The sequence below is a fragment of the Eptesicus fuscus genome, chromosome 6, assembly GCF_027574615.1.
Source record: "Eptesicus fuscus isolate TK198812 chromosome 6, DD_ASM_mEF_20220401, whole genome shotgun sequence".
Lineage (NCBI taxonomy): Eukaryota > Metazoa > Chordata > Mammalia > Chiroptera > Vespertilionidae > Eptesicus > Eptesicus fuscus.
This window is the reverse complement of record NC_072478.1, coordinates 79,624,402-79,651,794: the sequence shown is the minus strand read 5'-3', so window position 1 is coordinate 79,651,794 and position 27,393 is coordinate 79,624,402. Positions and strand designations below refer to the sequence as shown.

General features: G+C 38.4%; 1 protein-coding gene across 1 annotated transcript in view; it reads left to right on the top strand.

Moving 5' to 3' along the window:
- Window positions 1-27,393, top strand: part of PFDN1 (prefoldin subunit 1) — a 75,259-nt gene that overhangs the window by 10,270 nt on the left and 37,596 nt on the right. Inside the window, exons 2-4 of the mRNA XM_008141456.3 lie at window positions 12-63; window positions 2,314-2,480; window positions 23,295-23,379. Coding sequence (XP_008139678.1) covers window positions 31-63; window positions 2,314-2,480; window positions 23,295-23,379 — 285 coding nt within the window. The 5' untranslated portion in view covers window positions 12-30. The remainder of the gene's footprint in view (window positions 1-11; window positions 64-2,313; window positions 2,481-23,294; window positions 23,380-27,393) is intronic.

The following is a 27,393-nucleotide window of genomic DNA, read 5'->3' as shown; positions in this document are numbered from 1 at the left end:
CCACCGCGCAGGCGCAGAGAGTGAGCCAAGATGGCGGCGCCCGTGGATCTGGAGTTGAAGAAGGTAAGAAAGCGTCTTGGGGAGGCTGAGGCTTCTCTTTGGTAGCTAAGGGAACGGTGGGCAAGAATATTGAGGAGATTTGAGTCTTGCGGAGGGAAAGAGGCCCCAGGGAACTGGGGGGTGATCTCCCAGAATCCTAACGAGCGGGTCTCGTTAGGTTGGAGTGGGGGGCGAGCGGCTTTTGCTGGAGAAGAGCCGGCTGGGCTGGGTTTGGTTAAGTCTGGGGGGCGGATAACTGGCTTGTCCTGTCGTCCCTTGTTCCGGCCTGTGCTTTTAGGCCTCTTATTCCACCCCGAACTTGGAAAGGTTGCACTACAGTTCAGAGATATGCTTATAGCAATGCTCATCTCAGGCTCCCCTCCCCCCACCGTTTTTGGAAGAAACAAGTCCCGTGAGGTTTTCTAAATAAAACTGATATCGGAAGAAATTAGGTTTATCTCTTCAATTGCTTATAAATGTATTGTCATTCAGAAACGTTTTCACCACCCGTTGTCAGGATTCTAACATCTCTACTGATCCCAAATCATATTTTTTGGGGGTAGGAAGGGTGTAGGAGGGGGATGGGGATTGAAAAGAATCCTAGGCTTCATCTACTTTAAACCTATCCTTTTCTAGAAAAGAAAACGGAGTTCCAGAAAAGACTCAGTCAAAGGTTGGGGCTCAAATCCAGTATCCCCTGCCTTACTCCACACCTTTCGGCTATTTAGGTTCCTGAGAAAAACAAATTTTACTTAAGACTGCCTTCTGGTCAATCTGTGCATAAGCAATAGGACAGCTGAAATAGCTGTAGATCCTAAACATTGAAGATGTTACTGTTGTGAGGATTTATGTGTGTATCTTTTTGTCATTCTTGTTTTGAAACTTGTAAATTTGGCCCTTAGGTGGTATTCTCTTACGCTGTAGTATCTCAGCTTTAACAATATACTGGTTTCCTTAGCAAACTGTGTACCAATCAATCAGGCAGTACCTGTAATTTTGAATGCAAAACAAAATTCATTTTAAGAATGCTTAAAGCATTCTAAAAGTTTACCTTTTTTTATTATGTTAAAGATTCAAATTTAAGTCAGGGTTTAGTAAAAGAGCTAACAATAGCATACAGCTGTGAATAGACTCACCTCCCAGTATTTGAATTTGTTGCTAAGAAACCTGTGGGCAATCAATGCAAACTAAGAAAATGATTTCGGCCTTAAATTGCATAGTTTTGACAATCAATTAAATTAACTAAAGATACGTTTAAAAATTTTGACTTCTAATATAAATTATTATTATTTTTGCCTGGAGACTAATAGGAAATTTCAGGCTTCTCCCTCCCTCCCAAATAAATATTTTGAAACCTTACTAGTAGGTGAGAATCAAGTCAGAATAAAAGTTAAGTAGTAGCCTTTGCCATATATTGCCGTCACAAATGTTATTAAGGCATAAATTTGACAGCTTGTGACAGTCATTCCAGGCACTTCAACAAGAGTATTCATGAACTGTGTTTATCTTTGAGTGAAGTGTACAGAAGGGTCAAATTTGGCTTGGTCTATGCATATGAAGATCATGATGCAATTCTAATACCAATGTGTTTTTTTCTTTCTCTTAAGAATATTTATATTCTGGATATTACTATAGACAATAGAATAAAAAAATTCCTGAACTGGAGGTCAGAAGAAATGGATTTAAGTACTTGCCTTTCCTCCCGATAGTTGTTCAACCCTTTGCAAGCCACTTAACTCTTATCACATTTACTTAATTTATAAACTGTTATGAAGAAACTGCCACCCTAACTCATAGGATTTGAGAGGAGTAAATGAGATATTTATTATATCCCTCAGTGTTCTCATTTTATTAATATACCTATAGTAATATTTGAAACAAATGTGGGAAAGTGCTTTGAAACGTAGTTGAGTAATACAAATGTAGAGAGTTGTTCTATTTATGGTTCTTGTTTTGGATCTCTGGGTTTCAACCTCTGTTACATTTATTACTTTTATTACTCCTTGAGCACCTGCTACTTGATATGGCTACTATTTAATGTGCATTTATTTCCGCTTCTTCAAAAAGATTCCATATTTTGAGGACAGGGTAAATTCAGTAGTTAACTTGGTGGCTTGACTGATTACAATTACACTAACTTTTATTGATGTTTGGTTTAGTAAATTTCACAGCTCTGCCTCTGGTTAGCATGCTTTATTTTAACATATTTGGATTTGACTTAAATGTTTCCTGTAAAATATTTCACCTACTAAATCAAGGACTTGTTTTTATTAGGCCTTCACAGAGCTTCAAGCTAAAGTTATTGACACTCAACAGAAGGTGAAGCTTGCAGACATACAGATTGAACAGCTAAACAGAACGAAAAAGCATGCCCATCTTACAGATACAGAGATTATGACTTTGGTAGACGAGACTAACATGTATGAAGGTGTAGGAAGAATGTAAGTAAAATATATCCTTAAGGGGGTCATCTTGGGATGTGTTTTGTCTGAAATAAATCATAAAAGTTGTTCATTTTAAAACGGGTTAAAGTTTCACAGTAGCTCTAATACCTTATTTTTTAAAAATGAGAAACTGAATCCCAGATAGATGTGTTGAATTAATTTTTTCCCCTTCAAATTGTAAGAGAAAGTTTATTTAGAAAATCATAGAGGTAGAAGAAGTGAGCTGTAGGAGAAATGGGCTCAGGAAACAAGATACAGAGGCAGAAGAAAGGCTCTTGATGCTTAGAAGAGAGAAAGGTAAAGCTACTACTATGCCTGGGAGAGGGGAGGGAGAAGATGGGGCAAGATGTGTTTAATTTTAGACTTTGAAGTACATTTCTTAAATATTTCCCTCCTCTCTCTACATTGGATGCTTAAAAGTGTGTAACTTCAATGATAAAAATATGATTTGTCATGAAAAGATGTTCATAGTAATTTTGTGTGTGAAGATTTATTTAAGTAGTTGTAGTTTTAACTTCCCCTTTCCTACCTAATTTGTGAGGAGTCATACAAATCATCTTTTAGATGTCTGACCAGTGTCCTAAAATAAAAATATTAAGTTAAATATTCAGTTGTCATTTATATGCACTTGTTCTGTCATACACGAGAAATCTAGTAAACCAGTTTATGTTTTGTTTGTTCTTATTGTTATGTGATTAACATCTAATAGCACTTCACTTTTTTCTTTTAAAACATATATTACCTTTATGAGAGAGAGAGCAGATCTGTTCTCTGAGCAATAAGTAAGGAATGGAAAAGCCCTTAACTACAGGTCACATTCCATTACAATGAGCTAAAAGGAGAGGACTGGTTTGGGGGGGTTGAGATACAGGAGGAGGGTTCTTCTGGAATTTAGTCTTGACTATTACTTAGTAAGTGGACCATTACTTTAAGTTTGGAGAGCTTTTAGTTAGAATGGAATTTGACCTCAGTCTTGGGATGACTTATTTTGTGATTGATTTGAAGGAAGCATAACATGTGTAACATTTAGCAGTGACTTTGGAATGACATCATGAGAAGTAGACCCAGCTCCTGACTAGCTAATCCATATCTTTCTGGAAAAGAGATAGATTATGATAAACTGTTCATTAGATTTGCTTGATCAGAATAAACAATATGCCACAAATAAATTTTGTCTCCGGAGTTCATATTTTTCATTTTAGCTTGTTTTAAGAGGAAGAGAATCCCAATTTGAGAGTTTATTACTGGGACACAAAAGAATTGGGTTGAGAACAAAGTAGTGTCCTTGAATATGTGTCTATGTAGTATGAAGTGAATTGTTGGCATTCATGACAGGATAATTTTATCCTTAATGTGAATATCCTTAGGTCTTAAAACAGTAATGCTAGCTTTTCTAGCATGGTTGTTAACATGTTGTCCTTGGATTTCACATCACTACATTAGCCTGTTTGCAACAGCTAAAGAATCTTTTTCCAAAATAGAAAAACTCTTTGACTATCTTTGGCCTTTGAGTTACAATGAAGCTTTTATTTTTAATTAGAATAATTTCATTTATTAAACATTCTGCAGAAGTGATAGGAGTGTTGCTTTTTTTTTTTTGCATACTGCCCAAAGGGCTACAAATAGATTGCATTCCACATAAAGAATCTTAGAGTTTAAAGGCTGGGATATGAATTAGTTAATGGTAGGACAGTAATATTTCCAGAAGATTTGTTTCATATTATTTATGTTTTTAAAAAGAAATATGTAGTTTTAAAGGTTTGGATAAAGTGGAACTCCTATATGGTTTCAGACATTGGTTTTAAATTTGACTTATGTGCTTTCTGCATCTCACTGGGAGTGTGCATTTGACCCTGCATTGTAGGGGCATGTAAGGTGAATAGTGTTTGTTGGTTGGCTAGAGTATTAGTGCCCTCAGGAAGAAAAGACTTGCTGAGTATTAGTCTGGTCATGAGGACGTTCTCTTTCTTGATGCTAAACCTGAAATATCTATTTCTGAATTTATAGTCTTGGGTAATCTTGAGTATCATTGTGATTCATTTCTTTAATTCTAGTCTTTACCTTATGTTGTCTTATCTTTTCCTTTTTGAGTATTATTTGGGAATTCTAAATAGAATACTAATTTTTCTCAAATTGTTTTGAAACCATGGATTCTAAAATTAAAACACTCCATTTTTTTTGTTTTAGAATCTACAGTAGATTTTTGCCATTGCTGAAATTCAGGCCTCATTAATCTTTTCTAGACTATTGCAATAGCACATTAACTGTTCTTTATGCCTTTATTCTATCTGTCCAAATGCATTGTTTACACATCTGCCAGAATTGATCACGCCAATATTCTTCATAAAATCCTTTGTTCATCCTCTGTTGTCCACAGGATAAAATTTAAACTCCTTAGCCTCATAGTAATTCATAATCTGTCCTTTATTTTTATTTATCCTTCTAGTCTCAAGTCCCACCATTTTTTATTCCTAGACTCAGGATAGCTTGTAAATTTCATCACATGGACTTCGTTCCTTCCATTGGTTTTGGGTTATCTGTTGAGAAGGAGTTTGAGTCTCATATAGACTTTAAACATGTTTTAATTGATTAGTGATGCCTGTCATGTAGTAGCATATGAATCAGAAATTGTTATTCTTAGCCTTGCCACATGGGCTTCCTCACACATGCCATGTTTTGTGATTTGCTTTTGCTCATTCTGTCCTTGGCCTGCGATACTCGACTTTCCCTTGTGAAATTCTCATCCTTTAAGACATAACTTAGGTTTTTCTGAAGATTTTTTCCTTTCTGGCAGACTTAATTACATATCTGGGGTGGTACCAGGGCTTTTGTTCCTATAGCTACTTTAGAACACACACATATACACATATACACATATACACATACACAGAATGAGAGAGAGAGATTGAGATTTATTGATTGATTTAAAAAAATGTTTTTACTAGTATTGATTTTAGAGAGCAAGGAAGGGAGAGGGAGAGAGCGATAGAAACATCAATGAGAGAGAAATGAGCCCACTACCCTGGGTATGTGCCCTAATGGGGAATCGAACCAGCCACCTCTTGGTGCATGGGTTGACTGCTCAACCACTGAGCCATACCTGCTGGGCTGATTGATTTTTATTGATTTCACAGAGGAAGGGAGAGGGAGAGAGAGATAGAAATATCAGTGATGAGAGAAAGATAATTGATTGGCCGCTTCCTGCACGCCCTCTAATGGGGATTGAGCCTGCCACCCTGGCATATGCCCTGACTGGGAATTGAACTATGACTTCCTGGTTCATAGGTCGATGCTCAACTACTGAGCTACACCGGCTAGTTTCCCCAACTAGATTGTCAGTTCTGTGAGACCATGTACATACATATTTATCTTTGTTTCTTTAGTTCTCAGCATAATGTCTGGCACAAACTAGATATTAAATGTGTATTGATTTGAGTTGAGTAAGATTCTTTTGCCTAAAATAACTGCATTTTCATTTGGCTTTTTAGAAAGAATATATGTTTAGAAAGTGACAGACTTATAATTAGAGTTTGTTATTGTTTTAATATTATGATTCAATAAAGATGAAATTATAAAAGTAACATATTTTGACTAATGTCAGAGGAATTTTGAACAAAATTATGTCATTTGATCTGACAGGATTAATTCTTTATGAAATGGTTGAGAAAGTTGACTAATTCTAAATACCAACCAGTTGCAGAGATACTCAGTCAGAACTGACAATATAGAAAAATCCAAGCCTTTGAAACTAAACTGAGAGCAGTATAGCCCTTGGAGAATAAAGGCTATTCTCTGCAGAACAATATCAATATAATTGTATCTGTTTTACCATTGTCATCTTCACATAGGATGAAAGTCATTTTTCTTTTTAGGGTATGTATTTAGTTTACTAAATCATTGCAAGCCCAGTGCCTTTCAAGTCACAAATATGGAGAATTTGGTAGAGTTAAATACCTGTTATATATGGCTATTTTGGACTTAAAACAAGGAAAATCAAGCTTGCAGGATAAAAGATGATGAATTGCTATGTACTGTAAGCTCTGGGTGTTTGTTGCTCAAAGCTATATTCCATCTAGTCTCTTGGCATGTTGCCAGCACATTTTAGTTCTGTTACTTCATATTCTTTGGAGAGGCTGTTATGTAGCCTGATACTACTACCACCAATTTCTAGTTTTACTCCTTAAGCTGTTTGTGAGCTGACCTCACCAGACTGCTTTGAGAACTATGATGAAAGTTACAACTGTGGAATGATCTGTCTGAATAGTTGGAAGTGTTTGTCTTTGCATCTTTCTAGCATACAAGGAGGGAATCAAATACTAGATCTCAAATAAATGTTACATGAATGTTTCTTGTATTTATTTTTTCAGGAATAAGAACCAGTTTCTAATGGTATATGGTAGTTTTCTTCTTTTGTACTTTGCATAGAAATACGGTTTAAAAAAAAAAAAGAATTACATTTGAAAGTACACATAAATGACATTTAACCATGCTAGTGTTTGAAAAGATCATTAGGATAAATGTCAAACTTATTTTTATTAACAATAGGTATAACCCTGACCCTGATTTGATGTCAGGTCTGTTATCCTATTATTCTAATCTCCTTTTGCTTGAGGGTTATATAAATAACATTTCTTCTTTCCAAAAGAGACAAATTAAGCTTTTTATTTTTTTAATATGGGAGGAACTTGAGTAGATTAGCCTTTGAAAAGAATGATTAGTGTCTTTTTAAAACTTGAACCTAACCAGAAATAACTTTGTGCCATATTTAAACTAATTTAGAGGTATGCCACCATTCTGTGGGTATTTTTTTACATTTAAGGAACTAAGAATGAACAATGGTATAAATCTACCAACTAGATAAGTGTCTAGCAATGCAGAAATTGCTGTTTGGGAGCGGTGTTGCTATTTCTACTTGTTGAAGTAATTTGATGGTTGATCTCTAATGGTTAAAAGATCCAGAAGTGTTAAGACTTAAGATAAATGTGGCACAGGTAGAAAGTGAAAACAGTAGGTTTATTCCTGATAGGTAATAAATATAAAAAAATATATAAATAGTTGAGTAACTTTTCAACTAATTAGGATGTAGAAATCTGAACTGTCCATGGCAGGTTGATTGAACTGCCCTTTGTTTAAAATGTTATGCTGGTTTTGTAGTGATTTCAATTGTAAGTTTGGATGTTGACCTGTAATTTGAACCATGACATTTGATAAAACCGGGATGAAATTTTTGCAGTTTCTCTAAGTTTAGTTATGTTAAATATTAATAGAAAGGGATAGAGTCATGCTGCCTCAAGTTTTGCAACTGTTTTACAATTTCGTGTAGCTGTAGAGTTGGTATTCCAATTAATTTGAGGTAATTTTAAATCTGAAGAAGTAGTTGTATTATATTTGATTCCTAAAAGATTAAGAAATAAATTGTAAATCATGGTGTAGTAAATATTGTTGATAAATATTGTTGGTATTATAGTAAAAATAGTTTTTATTGTTGTTCTCACTGGACTCAAGTTTGGTTATTTTTAGTGCTTACTAGAGGAGAAAAAAATAATGTGTAGGTTACTTTTGGTGTGAGAGCACATTGCAAATTCATAAGCTCTTTTTATGCTCTCTTTAAAGGTATTAGTCTGTGTTTTAGAGTAGAGAATATATAAGCAAAGATAAAATAATTTTCAAACGTAAGAAGGAATTTTTTAGTTCTTTTTTAGGTTTTATTTTAAAGGAAGAGGAGTTCTTCATGTTGAGCTGCTTTTACTAATAGACTGTGACCCACCCTTCATGTGTTTTTATACAGAGCCATTTAAAGTCATGGCTTTCATTGCTCAGAGTTTGAAGGGGAAAAAAACACAACTTTTCCTGTTGTGCAAGGAAAAATGACTTCAGTTTTGTTGATGTTGAGTATGTATATAACCCCAGATGGGCACACTCTCCTCTTCCACAGATGTGGTACTCTAGGGAGAGGAGATTTTTGAGTAATATTCTTAATTTCCTTAAGTGTCAGTGATCTAAAAACTTGGTGTTCATTATAACTCTGCTGTACTGCTGTGTGAAATGACATCACTGTTTTTATGCCAAGGGAAGTTAACAAACATTTGCGTAGGAATTACATAGCCATGTTTCTTTTGCAGATACTTTAAATAATTCCTTCCCTTCTTCCCCTCCCATGTCCTCCAGGGTCCAAACAATCTGTGAAACACAGGAAAGTAATTTTGAAAAGGTTATGCTAATTAGAAGTCTATTGTACAAAAGGACAAAGGAGGTTGTTATACTTACCTTGGGATGAACAAACATGCTACGATTTTTTATTTAATGTGTCCTTGTAGGTTACTTATTTTAGGCCTAAACTTGTTTTAAAAAAGGTAAATGTAATTGATTCATTTAGTTACTTGGAGGACTTTGCTTCTGCATTTCCTGATATCATAAGGCCTGAACTTTTTTTTTTTTTTTAAACTGACAAAGGATTAAACAAAATCTACTTTTGTTGCATGAAAGTAGCAATTCTTCAACACAAGAGGATACTACAGTGTTTTTGGTGATAAGCAAGAATTAATGTAGTAAACTGATGGAAGAGTGAAAAGTACCATTGCCTTTGTTGTTCCTATGTAAATAAAAATAAAGGCAGCAATGAGGACAAATATGTGATACCTTAATCAATAAAGAAGTTAAAAAAAAATAAAGGCAGCAATAATCTTGAGCTTTGCTACTTTGTCATTGGAGAATTATGAACTGTAACTGACAGCTCTAGCTGAATTTTTCTGAAGTGAAAAATAGTAAATTTTAAGCTGTACCAAGAATTTTCTGATTTTAGCTGCTAATTTTCTTATAGTGGCAGATTTAGGAACAATTTGCTATCTAATCTGTTTGAGAGAGGACTGAAGTGTTCATGTCAAGAAATATATCTGCTTAATGAAACTGCCAAAAAGCTCAGAAAAAAATATTTTGACCTAGAAGGTTTGAGTCAGTCTATATATATGAACACACACTTGATAATGACTTATTTTAGTATTCTTTTCTTATATCAGGAATTGCTGTGAACTGCAAATATTCTTTGCCCAGATGGAATAATTAGGATTGCAGTGTGTTGCGTGCACCATTAGTGCCTGTGGCTTTGTGAAGAATGTATGCTCAGTTTGTTTTTAGAATTTAAGTTTGAATGGACATATCTGGGAGAATATTTCATTGTCCTGGCCAAGAACTCTCATTACTAACTCTTGTTCTTATGAAAATGAATTAACGTACCTTGAAATGGACCAGATTATCTGAAGACTCTATTCCTATGGCTTTGAAAGAGGACTTGAAATGTTCTCATATCAAAATTTTCGCAGCAGCAGGAGCCCAGTGTGAAAAGTGTATCTTTAAATAAATAAGAACATGACTGCCGTAAGCTGAGCCTTTTACATTGTTTAGCTCAGGGTAAAAAGATTGGGACCACAATATGCATCCTGTATGTGTGTGTTGGACCGAATCTTTTGCATTTGTGTCAAATATATTTATATTTCTCTGTGACTTTCTACATTTGTATGAGGAGTCTTCTGTTCTGTTTGTGTCCTTCAGTAGTCATTGGGTAGTAATCTTTTACTATCCAAGGGTTATATTTTATTGTGTTACATTTTAACCTACGGTACTGGTGAAATAAAGATCACATCTTGGAAAAAGTTGTAGCACAGCTTGATGCTTAAATGTGGAAATGTTTGGGGTTTGATGAGGCCAGAGTAAAAGTGGTAAACATCAGAGGTGATTATTTACCAGAATACTTAGAATACCAAATAGTGACCAAAAATAAGCATCATGTTTAAAATAGGTTAACATACTACTGCTTCCATTTCAGGAGTAACAGTTTGATTTAAAAATACACAGTGATTTTTAATTAGTACAGATTGAACCTAGTAGTGTGAGTTACTCATTCAGAACAAAGAATGTTTACATGGGATTGTGTTCCTGACGGGAATAAAGACGGTGAATTCTCAGTCCTCATCTCATTTGACCTATCAGTAGTGTTTAGTCCTGTTGATCTTTCCTTCTTGAAGCACTTGGCTTCCAGGACATCACCTTTTGATTTTCCTTCTATTTCACTGGCCAGTCCTATTCACTCTCCTTTTTCTGTTTCCTTTTCTTTCCCATTTCCAAATATTAGATTGATTTTGGACTGAGCCTTTGGGTTTTTTCTGTTCTCTTTATCTGTACTCAGTCTGTTAGGGACCTCATCCAGGCTTATCTCTTTAAATGCCTTTTTATGTACTGACAACTCCTCTAATTTTTGTCTTTAGACCCCTTCCCTAAACTCCAAACTTGTATATCCACCTGCCTGCTTTACATTTCCATTTGGTGGCCTAACATGCTTCTTAAAAATAACTTGACTTGCCAAAACCGGTTTGGCTCAATGGATAGAGCGTCGGTCTGCGGACTGAAGGGTCCCAGGTTCGATTCCGGTCAAGGGCATGTACATTGGCTGCGGGCACATCCCTGGTAGGGGGTGTGCAGGAGGCAGCTGGTCGATGATTCTCTCTCATCGATGTTTCTAGCTCTCTATCCCTCTCCCTTCCTCTCTGTAAAAAATCAATAAAAATATTAAAAAAAAAAATAACTTGACTTAAATAAAATTGTCACTGTTTACAAATAAATGAGTTAGGCCCTGGCCATGTGACTCTGTTGAGTATCGTTCCAATGCACCTGAGGGTTGCTGGTTCAGATTGCCAGTCAAGGCATAAGCCCAGTTTTCAGGTTTAAGACCCTGTCCGGGTGTGTGTGGGAGGCAACTGATCCATGTTTTTCTCTCACATCAGTGTCTCCCCCCCCTTCCTCTCTTTAAAAATCAATAAAAAGTAAACATACTCTCAAAAAATGAAAAAAAAGTACAGTCGGATGAATTCTGACAAATGTAACAATATAGAACATTTTTGTCATCCTAAAAAGTTCCTTGCTTCTTCTAAGTCAATTCTCTCCTCTCCCAAATCCTGTTGTAAGCAACTGATAATCTGATTTCTATCACTGTTGATTAATTTTGACTATTTTAGAATTTCATATGGACTATATATAAATGGAATCATTATAGTATATACCCTTTTGTTTTTCTTTCATTAAGCATAATTTATCCATGTTGTGTATATCAGGCCTCCTCACTGTAGGTAGAGCTTCAATTCAATTTATTTCAGTACCCTTGCTTCTGCCCCCTTCCTTCTGCTTGCCAGCTTCAACTTCAAGTTGGGTGAAGGATTTCATTAATGAGGTGATGACATCCAGAATTAGGAAGTACCATGTTTTCTGTGTCATTTTTGTTAGGGTCAAAGAAATGTTTCCCGGAAGTCTCCAAAAGGGTGACCTCTCACATTTCATGACAGGAACTGAGCCACATACTTGGGCTTATGCCTTGGGGGATGGGACTGCCATGATTGGGAAAGACAAGTTAAGATTTACCCCAGGATTCACTTCCCTTAGTCACTTGGGAAAGTGAAGGGTACACAAACAAAATTGGGGCTCTATTAACAAGGAGTTGCTAACCATTAGTGTCTGCTAAAAACTATCCACAGCAATCGATACAGTGACCAACAGTTGAAGGCTGGCTACATGAAAACTGTTGGTAATATATTTAGAATGAATTAGGGAGAGTTTAATGAGGGAGTACAGGTAGGGAGATATTGAAGTAATTCAGTTGTGTATTAAAAGGGCATAAATTAAGGTGACAAAAGTGGAATGCAGAGGAAGTCAGTATGAAAGAAAGTGATGAGTCAGTGATAAATTGGGAATGTAGGGGACAAGGAGGATACCTGTAGCTTTGGGACTTAGGTGAGTGGGAAAGTGGTGATATCATTGATAGAAGCTGAAGTTGAGATGGGGAAACTGCTTGATAGGGAATGTTGATATCTACACTAATAAAAGTAAGATGCAAATCGACCGTACCTTCGCGACGCCCACCAGTCAACCAGGAGTGAGTATGCAAATCAATCCAACAAAGATGGCAGGTTAATTTGCATATGCAGGCACTGAGCGGCTGGGGGCAGGTGTTCTGCACTGCCCCAGCCGCTCTGGGCCTCTGGGCAGCATGGGAAGGCGGAAAGGCGGCTCCGGCCACCACAAAGGCGGTGCCGGCAGCCAGGGGAAGGAAGGCACATTCTTGCACGAATCTTCGTGCATCAGGCCTCTAGTGGGTAGATAAAATGAGTTAAATTTGGGACATGTTGAATTTGAGGAGATGTGGAACTTACAAGTAATAGGGTTGGTACTATTCTGAGGGTCATTAGTCAGGTTGAAGCCTTGAAAATAAATGAGTTCTTGGGGGGACTTTGGGTAGAGATAGCTTAGCTGAGAGCCTTGCATAATATTTGCAATAGGAGCCGGGGAAGAGAAAAGGCAGGTTGGGCTTAAGACTTAACAGTACTGTAGTTGATGAGGTGTTCCTGGACAGCTCCCTGAGTCAGTGGGAGAGGGCTGTCCCCAGCCTCCATCTTTGTCTTCTCATATAAATGAATTTATATGAGAGACCTTGACTGTGTTGTGAAAAGCCAATTTATTAAAGCAATTAAAGCATGCACCTTTATTGAAAAAGCAAAGCAAGCAAATCTATACATCTGGCTTATGAAGCGCAGACGGGCTCTCAGCTAATCTGAAGAGCCAGTTGGGTGGGGGTCCGAGGTGGTATATACCCTCCTGTCTCTAGGTCTCAAAATTCCTCTGCTGAATACTTGGGGTACAGATTAATTTTCAAGGTCCCTTTTTTTACTTTGTTGTGGTCTTCCCAGAATTCATGAGAAGCACCTGGCAACTTTATCTTGCCAAGCTTTGAGACTGCTGGCTTCTCTGCTTAGGGAGTAAAACTGCCCTTTTTTTTTTTTTTTTTTCATTTCCTCTTTACCCCTACCTTTCTACATTCTCTCATTATGGAGGTTTTTAACCATTTGCTCTTAAGTGTCCTTGGCTGGGGAAGATAATGGCTTGTTAGATACAAGCTGGCTGCAAATTGCCCTCACTGTGTGGCCTTGTTTTAACTTTCCTGTCTCAGTTTCCTTATTCCTCCTGTTAACAATACTATTGTTGTTGGAAAAGATGCTTGATGTGATTTTAATCTTCTAATTTAGTAAGACTTGTTTGTGGCCTAACATGATTTATCTTGGAAAATGTTCCATGTGCAATTGAGAGGAATGGTGAAGTGGATGTATCCAGTGAGTTCACAAGTGGATGGATGTGTGTGCTTGGGTCATTGGTCTCTTAACTTCAAGTTCCCGCTCAGGTATGGCCTTTCCTGCCTCTGCTGAGTGCTGCTCGCCCATTCGGGCTATCATAGCACTTGCACTTTCGGAGCTCTGCACAGCTCCTGCGTGCTGCAGCTCTGCCCGTCTCTGTGTCATGTTCCTTTCTTTATTTTTTAAATGTTTTTATTGATTTAAGAGAGAGAGAGAGAGAGAGAGAGAGAGAGAGAGAGAGAGAAACAGAAACATTGTTGTGAGAGAGAAACATCAATCGATTGCCTCTCATACACACTGTATACACCCTGACCAGAGATCGAACCCACAACCTGAACATGTTCCTTGACCAGGAATCAACCAGTGACCTTTTGGTGCATGGGACGACGCTCAACCACCTGAGCCACACTGGCTAGGGCTCATTTTCCTTTCTGACTTCTCTGTGCCTCCTCATCGCCTTTCACTTTTCTCTTCCTCCTCTTGTTTCCCCGGCTTTTTCCACATTTTACCTCATATCTGTCAAGGTGTGCCTCAGTTATTATCTGTCTTTTGTATTATTGCCATTCTAGTGGGTATGACTTTGCTTTTACTTTTAACCTATCTATGTTGTTTTATGGATTTCTCGATGATGGCATATAGTTGGGTCATGCTTTTAAATTCAGTCTGACAACCTTTATCTTTTTAAAAAAAATATATTTTATTGATTTTTTTACAGAGAGGAAGGGAGAGGGAGAGAGAGTTAGAAACATCGATGAGAGAGAAACATCGATCAGCTGCCTCCTGCACACTCCTTACTGGGGATGTGCCCGCAACCAAGGTACATGCCCTTGACCGGAATCGAACCTGGGACCCTTCAGTCCGCAGGCCGACACTCTATCCACTGAGCCAAACCGGTTTCGGCAACCTTTATCTTTTTATTGATATGTTTAGATCATTTATATTTCAAGTAATTATTGCTATGATTGGATTTAAATCTACCTTAATACTTGTTTTCTATTTGTGTCATTTGTTCTTGAGTCCTTTTCCCCTCTTTTTTGTGTTCTTTTAGATTATTTTTTATGATCCTATTTTACCTTTACTTTTGGCTTATTAGTCCTCAGTAAAAAAATATTTTTAGTTTAGTTATTGTCCTATTTTTTACAATATATGTCTTTAATTGATCTCAGTCTACCTTCATCTTATATGTCAAATTGCTCCAGTCATTCCTTTTTTTTATTGTTTTGCATTTTACATATGTTATGAAGCCCACGATATGTTGTTATTATTTTGCTTTATATCAGGAATTGGCAAGCTTGTTTTGTAATCGGCCAGGTAGTAAATATTTTTGGCTTGATAGCCAATAAAATGGTTTGCCGGTCATATCTTTGTCACAGTTGTCTCTCTTAACTCTGCAATTGTTGTGAGAAAGCAGCCATAGACATTATATCCTCCTATCTAATAAAAGAGTAATATGCAAATTGACCATCACTCCAACACACAAGATGGCTGCCCCCATGTGGTCAAAGATGGCTGCCCCATGTGGATACAAAATGGACACCACAAGATGGCCAGATGGGGAGGGCAGTTGGGAGTGACCAGGCCTGCAAGGGATGGCAGTTGGGGGCAATCAGGCTTGCAGGGGAGGGCAGTTAGGGGTGACCAGGCCAGCAGAGGAGGGAAGTTGGGGGTGACCGGGCCTGCAGGGAAGGGCAGTTGGGGGGAACCCAGGCCTGCAGGTGAGAGCAGTTGTGGGAGACCAGGCCTACAGGGGAGGGCAGTTAGGGGTGACCAGGCCTGCAGGGGAGGGCAGTTAGGGGTGACCAGGCCTGCAGGGGAGGGCAGTTAGGGGTGACCAGGCCTGCAGGGGAGGGCAGTTAGGGGTGACCAGGCCTGCAGGGGAGGGAGTTAGGGGCAAACAGGCTGGCAGGGGAGGGCAGTTAGGGGCAAACAGGCTGGCAGGGGAGCAGTTAGGCATCAGGCTGGCAGGGGAGTGGTTAGGGGGTGATCAGGCTGGCAGGCAGAAGCGGTTAGGGGCAATCAGGAAGGCAGGCAGGCGAGCAGTTGGTAGCCAGCAGTGCTGGATTGTGAGAGGGATGTCATCCCTCGAGGGGTCCCAGATTGGAGAGGGTACAGGCTTGGCTGAGGGACAACCCCCTCCGCCCCCGTGCACGAATTTCGTGCACTGGGCCTCTAGTAAATAAATGATCATGACTAGATTGGACTGCAAGCATAATTTGCTAACCTCTGCCTTAGTCAATTATCTTTTAAGATGATTAACAATAAGAAAAACATGTCTAGCTTTAGCTGGTTTTGCCTAGTGGATAGAGCGTCAGCCTGTGGACCAAAGGGTCCCAGGTTTGATTCCAGTCAAGGGCACATGCCTGGGGTTGTGGGCTCGATCCCCAGTAGGGGGCATGCAGGAAGCAGCTGATCACTGATTCTCATCATTGATGTTTCTATTTCTCTCTCCCTCTCCCTTCCTCTCTGAAATCAATAATAAAAAAAGAAAAACAAGTCTATTATATTCCTCTTGATTCATACTATTTTCAGTGCTTTTCATTTTTCTGTAAGTTGCCATATGTTATCATACTCCTTCTACCAGAAGAACTACCTCTAACATTTCTTATGGTGTTTGTTAGAATAAACTTTATCAGCTTTTGTTTGTTTGAATTTACCCTTTATTTTTGAAAGATATTTTCATTGTATATGTAATGCTGGGTTAATAATAGCTGGTTTCTTTTGGTATGTACTTTGAAAATGTCATTCCATTGTCTTCTGTCTTGTATAGTTTGTGAAAAGGTGTTTGCTGTAACTCCTTGTTTCTCTGTAATGCATCATTTCATTTCTGTGTCTGCCTTCAAGATTTTATCTTTGGCCCTGTCTGGTTGCTCAGTGGTTAGAGCATCGGCCTGTGGATTTAAGGATAGTGGGTTTGATTCCTGGTCAGGGGCACGTACCTCGGTTGCAGGTTCCCCAGCCCTGGTTGAATAAAGACCCAAGCAAAATAAAGACAACAACAACTAGATGTAACATAATCAAACTACTGAAAATCAAAGATAAAATCTTTTTTTTAAATCCTTACCCAAAGATATTTTTCCATTGATTTATAGAAAGAGTGGAAGAGTGGGGGAGGGGCGGGGGAGAGAGAGAGAGAGATTGATTTGCTGTTCCACTTATTTATGCATTCTCTGGTTGCTTCTATTTTTTTTTTTTTTTTTAGTGCTCACCTGAGGATATGTTTTTATTGATTTTGAGAGAGAGAGAGAGAGAGAGAGAGAGAGAGAGAGAGAGACATCGATGTGAGAGTGAAATTGATCAGTTGTCTCTACTCCCCTCTCACAGCCGCTCTGACTGGGGATCGAACCTGCAACCGTTTGGTGTATGGGACTACACTTCAACCAACTGCACCACCTGCTCTGGGCTCCCTGGTTGCTTCTTGTATGTGACCTGACTGTGGCTCAAACCCAGAACCTTGATGTATTGGGACAGTGATCTAACCAACTGAGCTACCTGGCCAGGCTGTATTTTTTTGCCCCCCCCCCTTTTTTTTTTAAGTGTGTTTTACATTTTTTTCCTCTTTGTTTTTTAGTTTAATTTTTATTAACCCATCTTCAAGTTTACTTGAACTTTGCCATCCCCCTAATTAGGAACATTGTAATTTATATTCTGTGTTTGAGATTTTTCTGGCACATGTATTAAGTTGAATTTGAACCACAGCTCATGAGAAAAGGCCAGTTTATTGTTACACATTCTTAGGAGACATTTTTGTTTTTTCACTACCAAGGTATTGATAAACCAGTGTCTTCTATTTTACTCTGATGAGAGGTAAGTTTATTTTTCTTCACTCTTAGGTTGAAGGTGGAGCCCTTTGGGAACCTGGCTTTAATTAAGGATTCTCCTAATATCATCCTTACTTTGGATGGCCCCTACATTTTATCTCCTACTAGAGGCCCGCTGCACGAAATTTGTGCACTAGGGGGTGTGTGTCCCTCAGCCCAGCCTGCACCCTCTCCAATCTGGGACCCCTCGGGGGATGTCAGATTGCCGGTTTCGGCCCGATCTCACAATCCGGGACTGCTGGCTCCTAACAACTTGCCTGCCTGCCTGCCTGCCTGATTGCCCCTAACCACTTCTGCCTGCGAGCCTGATCGCTCCCTAACTGCTCCCCTGCCGGCCGATCGCCCCCCAACTGCCCACCCCTGCCGGCCTGATCTCGCCCCCAACTGCCCACCCCTGCTGGCCTGATTGCCCCTAACTGCCTCTGCCCCCACCACCATGGCTTTGTCTGGAAGGAAGTCGGACATCCAGAAGATGGCCGGTCGACCCAATCTAATTAGCATATTACCCTTTTATTAGTATAGATTTTATATTCTGTTTCTGTGCCTGTGTGGATGCTCAAGGTCTCTAGAATTCAGCAGAAACTCTCGGGTTTCTCAAGAAGGGGAATTTATTGCTTTCTTACCTTCCAGAATTCCTGATTTCACTATGTTTTGGGCCTTTGTGGAATCTTCATCTGTGTTTGTTCCACAGAATGTTTAAAATGATTTTTTTTGGCTTTGTTTTTAATTAGGAAGGGTATTCAGGGTATCTACTCTGCATTATGCCATAAAAAGAAGTTTCTACTCAGTTAGCATCCCACAGTATAGATCAGGCATCCTCAAACTACGGCCCGCGGGCCACATGCGGGTGTTTTTGCCGTTTTGTTTTTTTACTTCAAAATAAGATATGTGCAGTGTGCATAGGAATTTGTTCATAGTTTTTTTTTAAACTATAGTCCGGCCCTCCAACAGTCTGAGGAACAGTGAACTGGCCCCCTGTTTAAAAAGTTTGAGGACCCCTGGTATAGATATACCATAATTTGTTAATTGTTTCCTTACTAAGGGATTTAGGTTCCTTCCTTCCTTCCTTCCTTTTGCTAAAAATGATGACGTAAAATTTTTTTGCACGTAGATCTTTGTGCACATGCAAGTAGTTTTCATTGCCCATGGAATGAGGCAAAGAAACAAGATAAGTTTATTCTTCTTCAGCTTTTTCTGTGCCACTTAATTTGTGGATGCCCTAAGTGCTGTTTAGAATGTTTTCAGATGTCCTCTAAAAATTTCCCACCCAAACAAAAGGCATTATCATTACCCTATTGTTGTCTCTGAATATTGTATGTCTACTTTGAAAGGGTACCCCAAAAACATCATTGCCACTGATCCTGGATTGTGTTTTGGGTTCGTGAGCAAAGTGGAAGTCATGTACCAATCTGCGGTGCAATTCAGAACACAGCCTCTGATGTTTCTCAAACAAAATCAAAGTCCATCATAAAATTATGTTTTTCTGATGGCAAAATTGCAAATAAATGAGGAAATGAAACAGCAGGCTACGAGCCCTTAATAATTGACAGTGCAGGGCCACATGGCATTGATTTCCAAAGTAGAGGCCTTTTACAAAGCAGTGACTCTAGCCTAGATTATGTCATCCTGAGTATGGTAAGCACATTCTGTGCATATCATTTGTCATATAAAAATAATTTCCCTCTTCATGGTTTATTTTTCCTTTATGGCACATTCTGAATTCCAGATTTTTTTTTAATCTGCCATTTGGCTTTCCATAAACTATCAGGCAGGATCTTTGTGAGATTCTCTGCTTTGAGAAACTATCTACATAATATTTATGATACATGACTCATAATTACATTGTCATGATATATCCCTTATCTTCAAAATGGCATCTGATAATTCAGTGCCTTTTTAACAATAGACAAGATGTTTTCTAAAGCAGCGGTTGCCAACTGGTGGTCTGTGAGGTCCGAAAGGTTGGCAGCCATTGGTTTAAGGAAACCTTTGGAGCAGCTGTTCTAAAGATTTTTTTTCAGAAATCCAAATGTTTCTTGGGGCCCTTTCCAAGAACTATACCATGTATCTTTGACATTTTTATTTATTTTGATCTATATATATTTGTTTTTTAATCCTCACCCGAAGATATTTTTCCATTGCTTTTAGATAGAGTAGAAGGGAAGTGGGGGGAGAGAGAGAGAGAGAGAAAAAGCATTGATATGAGAAAGACACATTGATTGGTTGCCTCCTGCACATGGCCCTACCAAGCCAGGGATCAAGCTTGCAATTGAGGTATATATGCCCTTGACTGGGAATCGAACCCACGACCCTTTGGTGTGCGGGCTGACTCCAAACACTGAGCAATCTGGCCAGGGCTCTTTGGCATTTTTAAATTTGAGAACTAAGCCAAAATTCCCATATCATTTTTGTTTGAATTTTGACTATGTAATTACTCTTTAAGGTAGACATTTGAATTTACTCAATACTCATCCTTGTTTAAAACTTTAATTGCTCAGATGTCCTTAAGCTTATAGTAGATTGGCCAGCTTTGGTGACATCTCCCTGGCCTTTGAGGTTGGCACAATCCAATATAGCTATCTCAGGGGTGTGTGGCCATCGAAAAACATGTTTTGGTTGTTGAGTGTTTTTGCTTTCTAATAATTTTATTTTCTGCTCAATGGATTTAGTATCTGTTCAGGTAATTTATTTTTAAAGGTCACATAAGTAATGACTTGACCTCTAATCTTAGCGTTGGAAATTTCCCAGACACTAATAAAGATAATGTCCAATGACCTTTTATTTGAGAACTAGAGGTCCGGTGCATGAAATTCGTGCATGGGGGGTGGGGATGAGTCCCCTCAGCCCATCCTGCACCCTCTCACAATTGGGGCCACTGGCTCCTCAGAGCATCAGCCTGCTCACCAAAGAGTTGTGGATTCAGTTCCTGATCAAGGACACGTGCCTAGGTTGGGGGGTTCGTTCCCTGCCTTGGTCAGGGCTAGTCCAGGAGTCAGCTAATCGATACATCAATGTTTCTCCCTCTCCCCCTCATCCCCTTCCTCCCTCCCTAAAAAACAATGGAAGGGATATCCTCGGGTGAGGTTTAAAAAAGAACAAAACAAAACAAAACAAAATAAATGATTTTAATAGTTAAAAGACTTTCTTAGAAAAATCCTGCATGTAATTAATTATTTGGTGACTCTTGGGCCTAGATTTATAATACTTTTTACATGGTGTCATTGAGACTTAGTACCGTTCTAAACAACTCTTCTCTACAAATACTGTACCAAATGCAGATGCTCTTCAACTTAAAATGGTGTATGTCCCGATAAACCCATTCTAAGTTGAAAATGCATTTAATACATCTAACCTACTAAACATCATAGGTTAGTCTAGCCTACCGTGCTTAGCCTACAGATTTGGGCAAAGTCATCTAACACATAGTCTATTTTATAATAAACTATTGAATATCTCCTGTAATTTTTTATGTGTATGGCTTTCATGCTATTGTAAAGTTGAAACATCATACGTCAAACCATGATAAACATAATTATTTCTGAGAAAAATATCCTATAGACTATAATCTTATCAAAAATAGCACTGTGTCTCTTGGACTAATAACATTTGGACACACAGGGTTATAGAGTAATCCCTGTTTTGCATGAATATATCAGTAAGATTTTTTATAAAAGATGAAGTTGCAACTGAAGACTAGTATGATCAGTTAAATTATCTGGACTTTCCACATCAGGACACAGGCTTAATAATTAGTGGAGTGAAAAAGAAGTTCAACGGACTGTATTAATGTGTGCGCCAAGGTGTATTCATGAAGAAGAGCGGGTTGTTTGGGCAAAGGGAGAATTGCCATTTTTGTTTGTTTTTATTTGTTTTATATCTATAATAACAGACCCTCTTGCTAAGAACCTATCAAGACAGTGTTGTTTTTGTGAGGTTGGTAGTGGAAACTGCATATTGCTATTTTGATATGTTTTCTTGTTTGGCTTTTTATTAAGAGACTAGAGGCCCAGTGCATGAAATTCATGCAAAGGGGTGGGGGGTGTCCCTCAGCCCAGCCTGCACCCTCTCCAATCTGGGACCCCTCAAGGGATGTCCAGTGGGATTGGGCCTAAACAGGCAGTCGGACACCCCTGTCACAATCCAGGACTGCTGCCTCTCAACTGCTTGCCTGCCTGCTTGCCTGATTGCCCCTAACTGCTTCTGCCTGCCAGCCTGATCACCCCCTAACCACTCCCCTGCAGGCCTGGTCCCCCCAACTGCCCTCTCCTGCTGGCCTGGTCACTCCAAACTGCCCTCCCCTGCAGGCCTGGTCCCCCCCAACTGCCCTCCCCTGCAGGCCTGGTTCCCCCAACTGCCCTCTCCTGCAGGCCTGGTCTCCCCCAACTGCCCTCCTCTGCAGGCCTGATCGCCCCCAACTGCCTTCCTCTGCCGGCCTGCTCACCCCTAACTGCCCTCCCCTGCAGGCCTGATCGCCCCCAACTGCCCTCCTCTGCCAGCCCGGTCACCCTTAACTGCCCTCCCCTGCAGGCCTGATCGCCCCCAACTGCCCTCCTCTGCCAGCCCGGTCACCCTTAACTGCCCTCCCCTGCAGGCCTGATCGCCCCCAACTGCCCTCCTCTGCCAGCCCGGTCACCCTTAACTGACCTCCCCTGCAGGCCTGATCGCCCCCAACTGCCCTCCCTTGCAAGCCTGGTCCCTCCCAACTGCCCTCCCCTGCTGGCCTGATCACCCACAACTGCCCTCCCCTGCCGTCCATCTTGTGTCCACGTGGGGGCGGCCATCTTTGACCACATGGGGGCGGCCATCTTATGTGTTGGAGTGATGGTCAATTTGCATATTACTTGTTTATTAGATAGGATGTTTAGTTCTTTGTTAGAAACTCTTATTTACAAAGAGAAGAAACAGTTCACTTAATTAACTGTAATCTTTAATTGAAATTTGTTATAGCCTAGTTTTAGGACAATACTAAAAGAGATTTGAGTAATTGAGGTTTTCCCTTAGTTCCAGTGGAAGGGAAGTATTTCAGTTCACTTACTTGAGGCTATAAAGTAATTTGTTTTTCCTTTCCCTACAGCAAGAATTATGAACATAAAATAAAGTCACAAAACAGATTCAGTGTTAATTTTTAAAGCTTCCCCATATTTCCACCCTCATCTGTTGTAAATAATATGTCTGACTGTAAAGTGGAAAAAGTTGAAATTTTCCACTTGTGCATTTTGAGCTTTTCAGAGGTATTATACACTCTGGAAATAATAATAAATGATACTAGGCTATATACAGCGCTTTTTGTGTTAGGAACTCATATAAACACTAATGCATTGATCCTAACACAGTACTTGATTGTGACTTTAAAAGGTCATGAGTTACTGCTGTTACAACAAAAAAATAAAATAAAAGATCGGAGAGAGAATTCTAATTCATAAATATTGTTTAAAAATATCTAGCTAAAAGTTGATACAGATAACTGGAAAAATAAAAATTATGGGGGATTTTTATTGTTTGTTAACTTTTCTCTTAGCCTGTAATAGATTTTTATCCCTTTATGTTTTTTCCCCTTTTATTTATGAATTTACTTGAAGCCTGATTTAATTCCCTTCATAGATAAGAAGGCAAAATTTACTTTTAAGCTTTTATTTATTCTCTGCCACGAAGGCTTGAACCTGTGGTGATTTTTGGAGTTTGTCACATTAACGTAACAATGCATGTTATTAGTCCTAAATTGGGAGATTATTCCTTTAGCTTTCTTAGTTTAATATTTGTTGATTTTGATTAATAAAGTGGTCATCATGTGGCTTAATCTTCAACTTTTTTGTGTTTTGTAGGTTTATTCTTCAGTCCAAGGAGGTAATTCACAATCAGCTGTTAGAGAAACAGAAAATAGCAGAGGAAAAAATTAAAGAATTGGAAGTAAGTTTTGAGTGAATATTGACAGTAAGTAGCCAACTTTTAGAAAATAGTAATTATCTGATTGTGTCATATTAAATGTATGCCTGCTAAAGTCATGCCATTATTTCATTTTTTTCTAATTGTGTTAGAGCTATGAAGCAGTCAAATTAATGGCAGTATATAAGACACAAAAAAGTCTCTAGAAACTAGGGAATTTTGAAGAAGATAGGATGCTGTTATTCTGAGTGTATTTTCTCCTTTGCCTTTGAATGAATATATCTGTTTTTAAAATACAAAAATAACACAACATATATTTAACCACTACATATTGTATTGGTAGGGCATGAGCATAGCTAATGATAATACTAAAGGATCTTGATATACTAGTATGTCTCTTTTACACATTGTAATTACTTTAACATAGATTGGGTTCTAGACAAGGACCAATTATTAAGCTGTAATTAACTATTTGAAGGATATTGCTCCGATGAGGAAAACAAATTATTATTTTTTAGGTAGGGAAAAAGATTAGTATAGGTAAAAGTAACTTAGTAAATCTTTGGAAAATTGAAGTTTATTATTAAAATGTCCTTATACATTAAGACTTTTGATGAGATACTCTTCTTGGGTTTTGGTGAAAGGTGCATTCTGTTTATAGTAAAAGTTGGACTGGACAAAAAATTGGTTATTATTTCTTTGGGAACAAGATTTCCTGAGATGGGGTGGATACAGTGACTTCATAGGTCACTTTATCCAATTTGTGTGAGTACCATTTGAGCAGTGGTTCAGAACTGACTCAGCCCTCTGCTGAATTGGTGAGACACCCCTAGCCTTCTGGGGGTTTCTCAGGGGCATTGACTCGGCGTGGCCTGGGTGAGCATGTAGTGTCTTAGGTCACTTAGGCTGATTTTTGTTTGACTACTGATGATAATTTAAACAAACCTGATAATAGTTTTGTAGTTTAGAAAGTTGTATTATGAAAACAAAACAAATAAGCAAAAAACAAAAAAAAAGAAAAAACTGTTTCCTGCAGTAATCAGGTTGTTATTGTGTCCTGTTTTATCATTTTTGTCAGCCAACTGTTCTAGGTAGAATTTTATATTCTCTAGGGTTTTCAAACAAAAGTATCTTACTTAACTCCAATCACAACTGTTTCATGTAGATAAAAAATGTGATTTTGCAACTGGTAAATATATTTAAAAATTGTCCTGATGAATAAGTGGCAAGATGCAAAATAATGTGTATATAATTCTCTTATGATCTCTGTGTTGGATAAATTGTAACAAGTATGTGTTAACTTTTATAATTTAAAAAATTGTCTAGGAAAAATCGCCACAGATGATTATTTTAGCATACTATTCGGTTCTGATGAGTATTAGGAAATTTATTTTTAGAAAACCTTTAGAACGTTTCCTTTCATAGAATCTCACATACTGGTTAAGTATCCTGATACCATCAGATAATAGAAGTAGATTAGCTGGCTTGTTGGTACCTGTTTGAAATGCTAATTATAGCTGTAAAAAACTAGCAGTTAAACTCTAGCCTCTATCCTAGGAAGTTATTTTCTCTTTAATCTTTCATTTTACTGTTATTTATATTATAAAAGCAATATAAGTGCATTATAGAAATGAAAAACAGAAAAGAAAACAAATGATAAAATGAAAATATAACCTTCCCCTTTCCCTGCACACTCCCATATGTCACCTCTGCAGTAGTGTGTATCATTCCAAACTTTCCTTTATTTTATAAACACATTCATACACATATATACACACTTAAAAAAATAATGAGTAATTATTCTGTATATATTGTTCATCATTTGATAACTTATCTTTCCACTTTAATAATATAAATCTAGTTTATATGTAATAAAATTTAAAAAAATTTTAAGTGATTTCAGAGAGGAGGGGAGAGGGGAGAGAGAGAGAGAAACATCAGTGATGAGAGAGAATCATTGATCAGCTGCTTCCTGCATGCTCCCCTACTGGGGATTGAGCCTGCTACCTGGGCATGTGCCCTGACTAGGAATTCAACTGTGACCTCCTGATTCATAGCTTGATGCCCAATCACTGAGCCACACTGGCCGGGTTATATTTAATTTCTTATTTTCCATTTCGCCTACCATTGTAGGTTCCTTATTACATCAACATTCAATTATTATATGATCCCTACCTCTACATTTTGTATACTCTCCAATACTGCCCTATCATGTATTGTTAATAGTATCACCCAGTACATACTAGTTCTCTGTCATCCCTGAAACAATCCTGTACTTTTCCACTGCTATACCTTTATAGCTTTGTTACTTCAGACTGAAATATATGCATGTGTACACACCCACATGTGCACTCATACACACAAACATTGGTAATTATGGTGTTCAGATTTTTTTTCGCTTATTTAGTTTAGTTATTTAGAGAGATGTATCAAATCTCCCTCTATGATGGTGTTTATCAATTCCTCAGTCTTTCAGTTTAGTGGGCAATGGTATTTAGAGACTATTATCTGGGTGCTGTAAGTGCTCATTATTACTGTGCACATAGTTCAGAGGGTATGTTTCATTTTGCTTTATATGTTTAGGAATATCTCAACTTTTTAAAATATAACATTCCACTGACTTCTGGCTTCCATTGTTGCTATTGAGAAGTTATCAGTCTAAGTGTTGTTCCTTTGTTTATTTTCTCTCTGGCTACTTTTAATGTTCTCTTTCTTTCTTTAAAAAAAACTTTATTGTTGAAAATATTACAGATGCTCCCTCTTTCCCCCTCTGTTGACCCCCTCTCTCTTTTTCTTTAATGCTTTGTAGTTTCTCTGGGATATGTGTAGGTATGAATTTAGTCTTTTTATTTTTTTTTTCTTAGTCCTACTTGGATTAAGTTGAGTTTTCTGAATCTGCGGATTGGTGTCTTCCATCAATTCTGGAAAGTTCTTATTATCTCTGAATATTACTTTCCTGTTTTCTCTATTAAATGGTATTTTCTTTAGGAATCCTCCCCCCCCCCCCCCCCCCTTTAAACCAGCTACCCCCACATCTGCAGTAGATTCTTGCTGGTTTTTCCATCTCCAGCTTTCCCCTTCCAGTCCTTTTAACATATTTAGGTTAGAATGAGTTGGAGGGGCTCATCCTTCCTTGGCTCTTTTTCAATTAAGAAAAATATTTTTTATTGATTTCAGAGAAGAAGGGAGAGGGAGAGAGATAGAAACATCAATGATGAGAGAATCATTGATTGGCTGCCTCCTGCATGCCTCACACTGAGGATCGAGCCAGCAACCCTGGCATGTGCCCTGAACAGGAATCAAACCATGACCTCCTGGTTCATAGGTTGAAGCTCAATTCCTTGGCTCTTGTCACTATCCCGAGAAAGAATTCAGATGAGTGACAGAAAGCAGTGTTGAAACAAAGCAAGTGAATTTATTAAGGAAGCAAAAAGCAAGCAGATTTATTAAGAATGCACTAGGCATAAAGCATAAGCGGGCAACTCAGGTAGTTTGAATGTCACACTTGATAGGGGTTCAAGTTTTCACCATAGGTTTCAAGGTTCCCTTGCCAGATGGACTAGATTTCAAGGTTCTCCTTTTACATTGTTGTGGCTTTTCCCAGAATTTATGAGAACATCTGGTGATTTTATCTTGGAAGTACCAAGACTGCTTGCTTCTTTGTTCAGTAGGTGAGATAAACTCCCCCCTTAAACCCTTTCCCTTCCCCCTGCCCTAGCAGCTATCTATCCTGCCTAACATTTATCCCAACCAACCATATGCTTTTGGGGTTTTTGTTATTTGTCCCCCAGACTTCATCTGTTCTTAGGTTTATCTGGCACAAATGCCATTAATTGGATCTTTGTTCTCTTATTTTTCCAGGCCAGGGTGATTTAAGCTATATATGCTCTGTCAGGGAGGAGAGGGATAAATCATTTGCTCTCAAGTGCCCTTGGTTGGGAAAGATAAAGTCTTGTGATTCACAGGTTGGCTACAAACTGCCCAAACTGTTTGGCCTTGTTTAATTTTCTTGTCTCACTTTCCCTATTCCACTTGTCC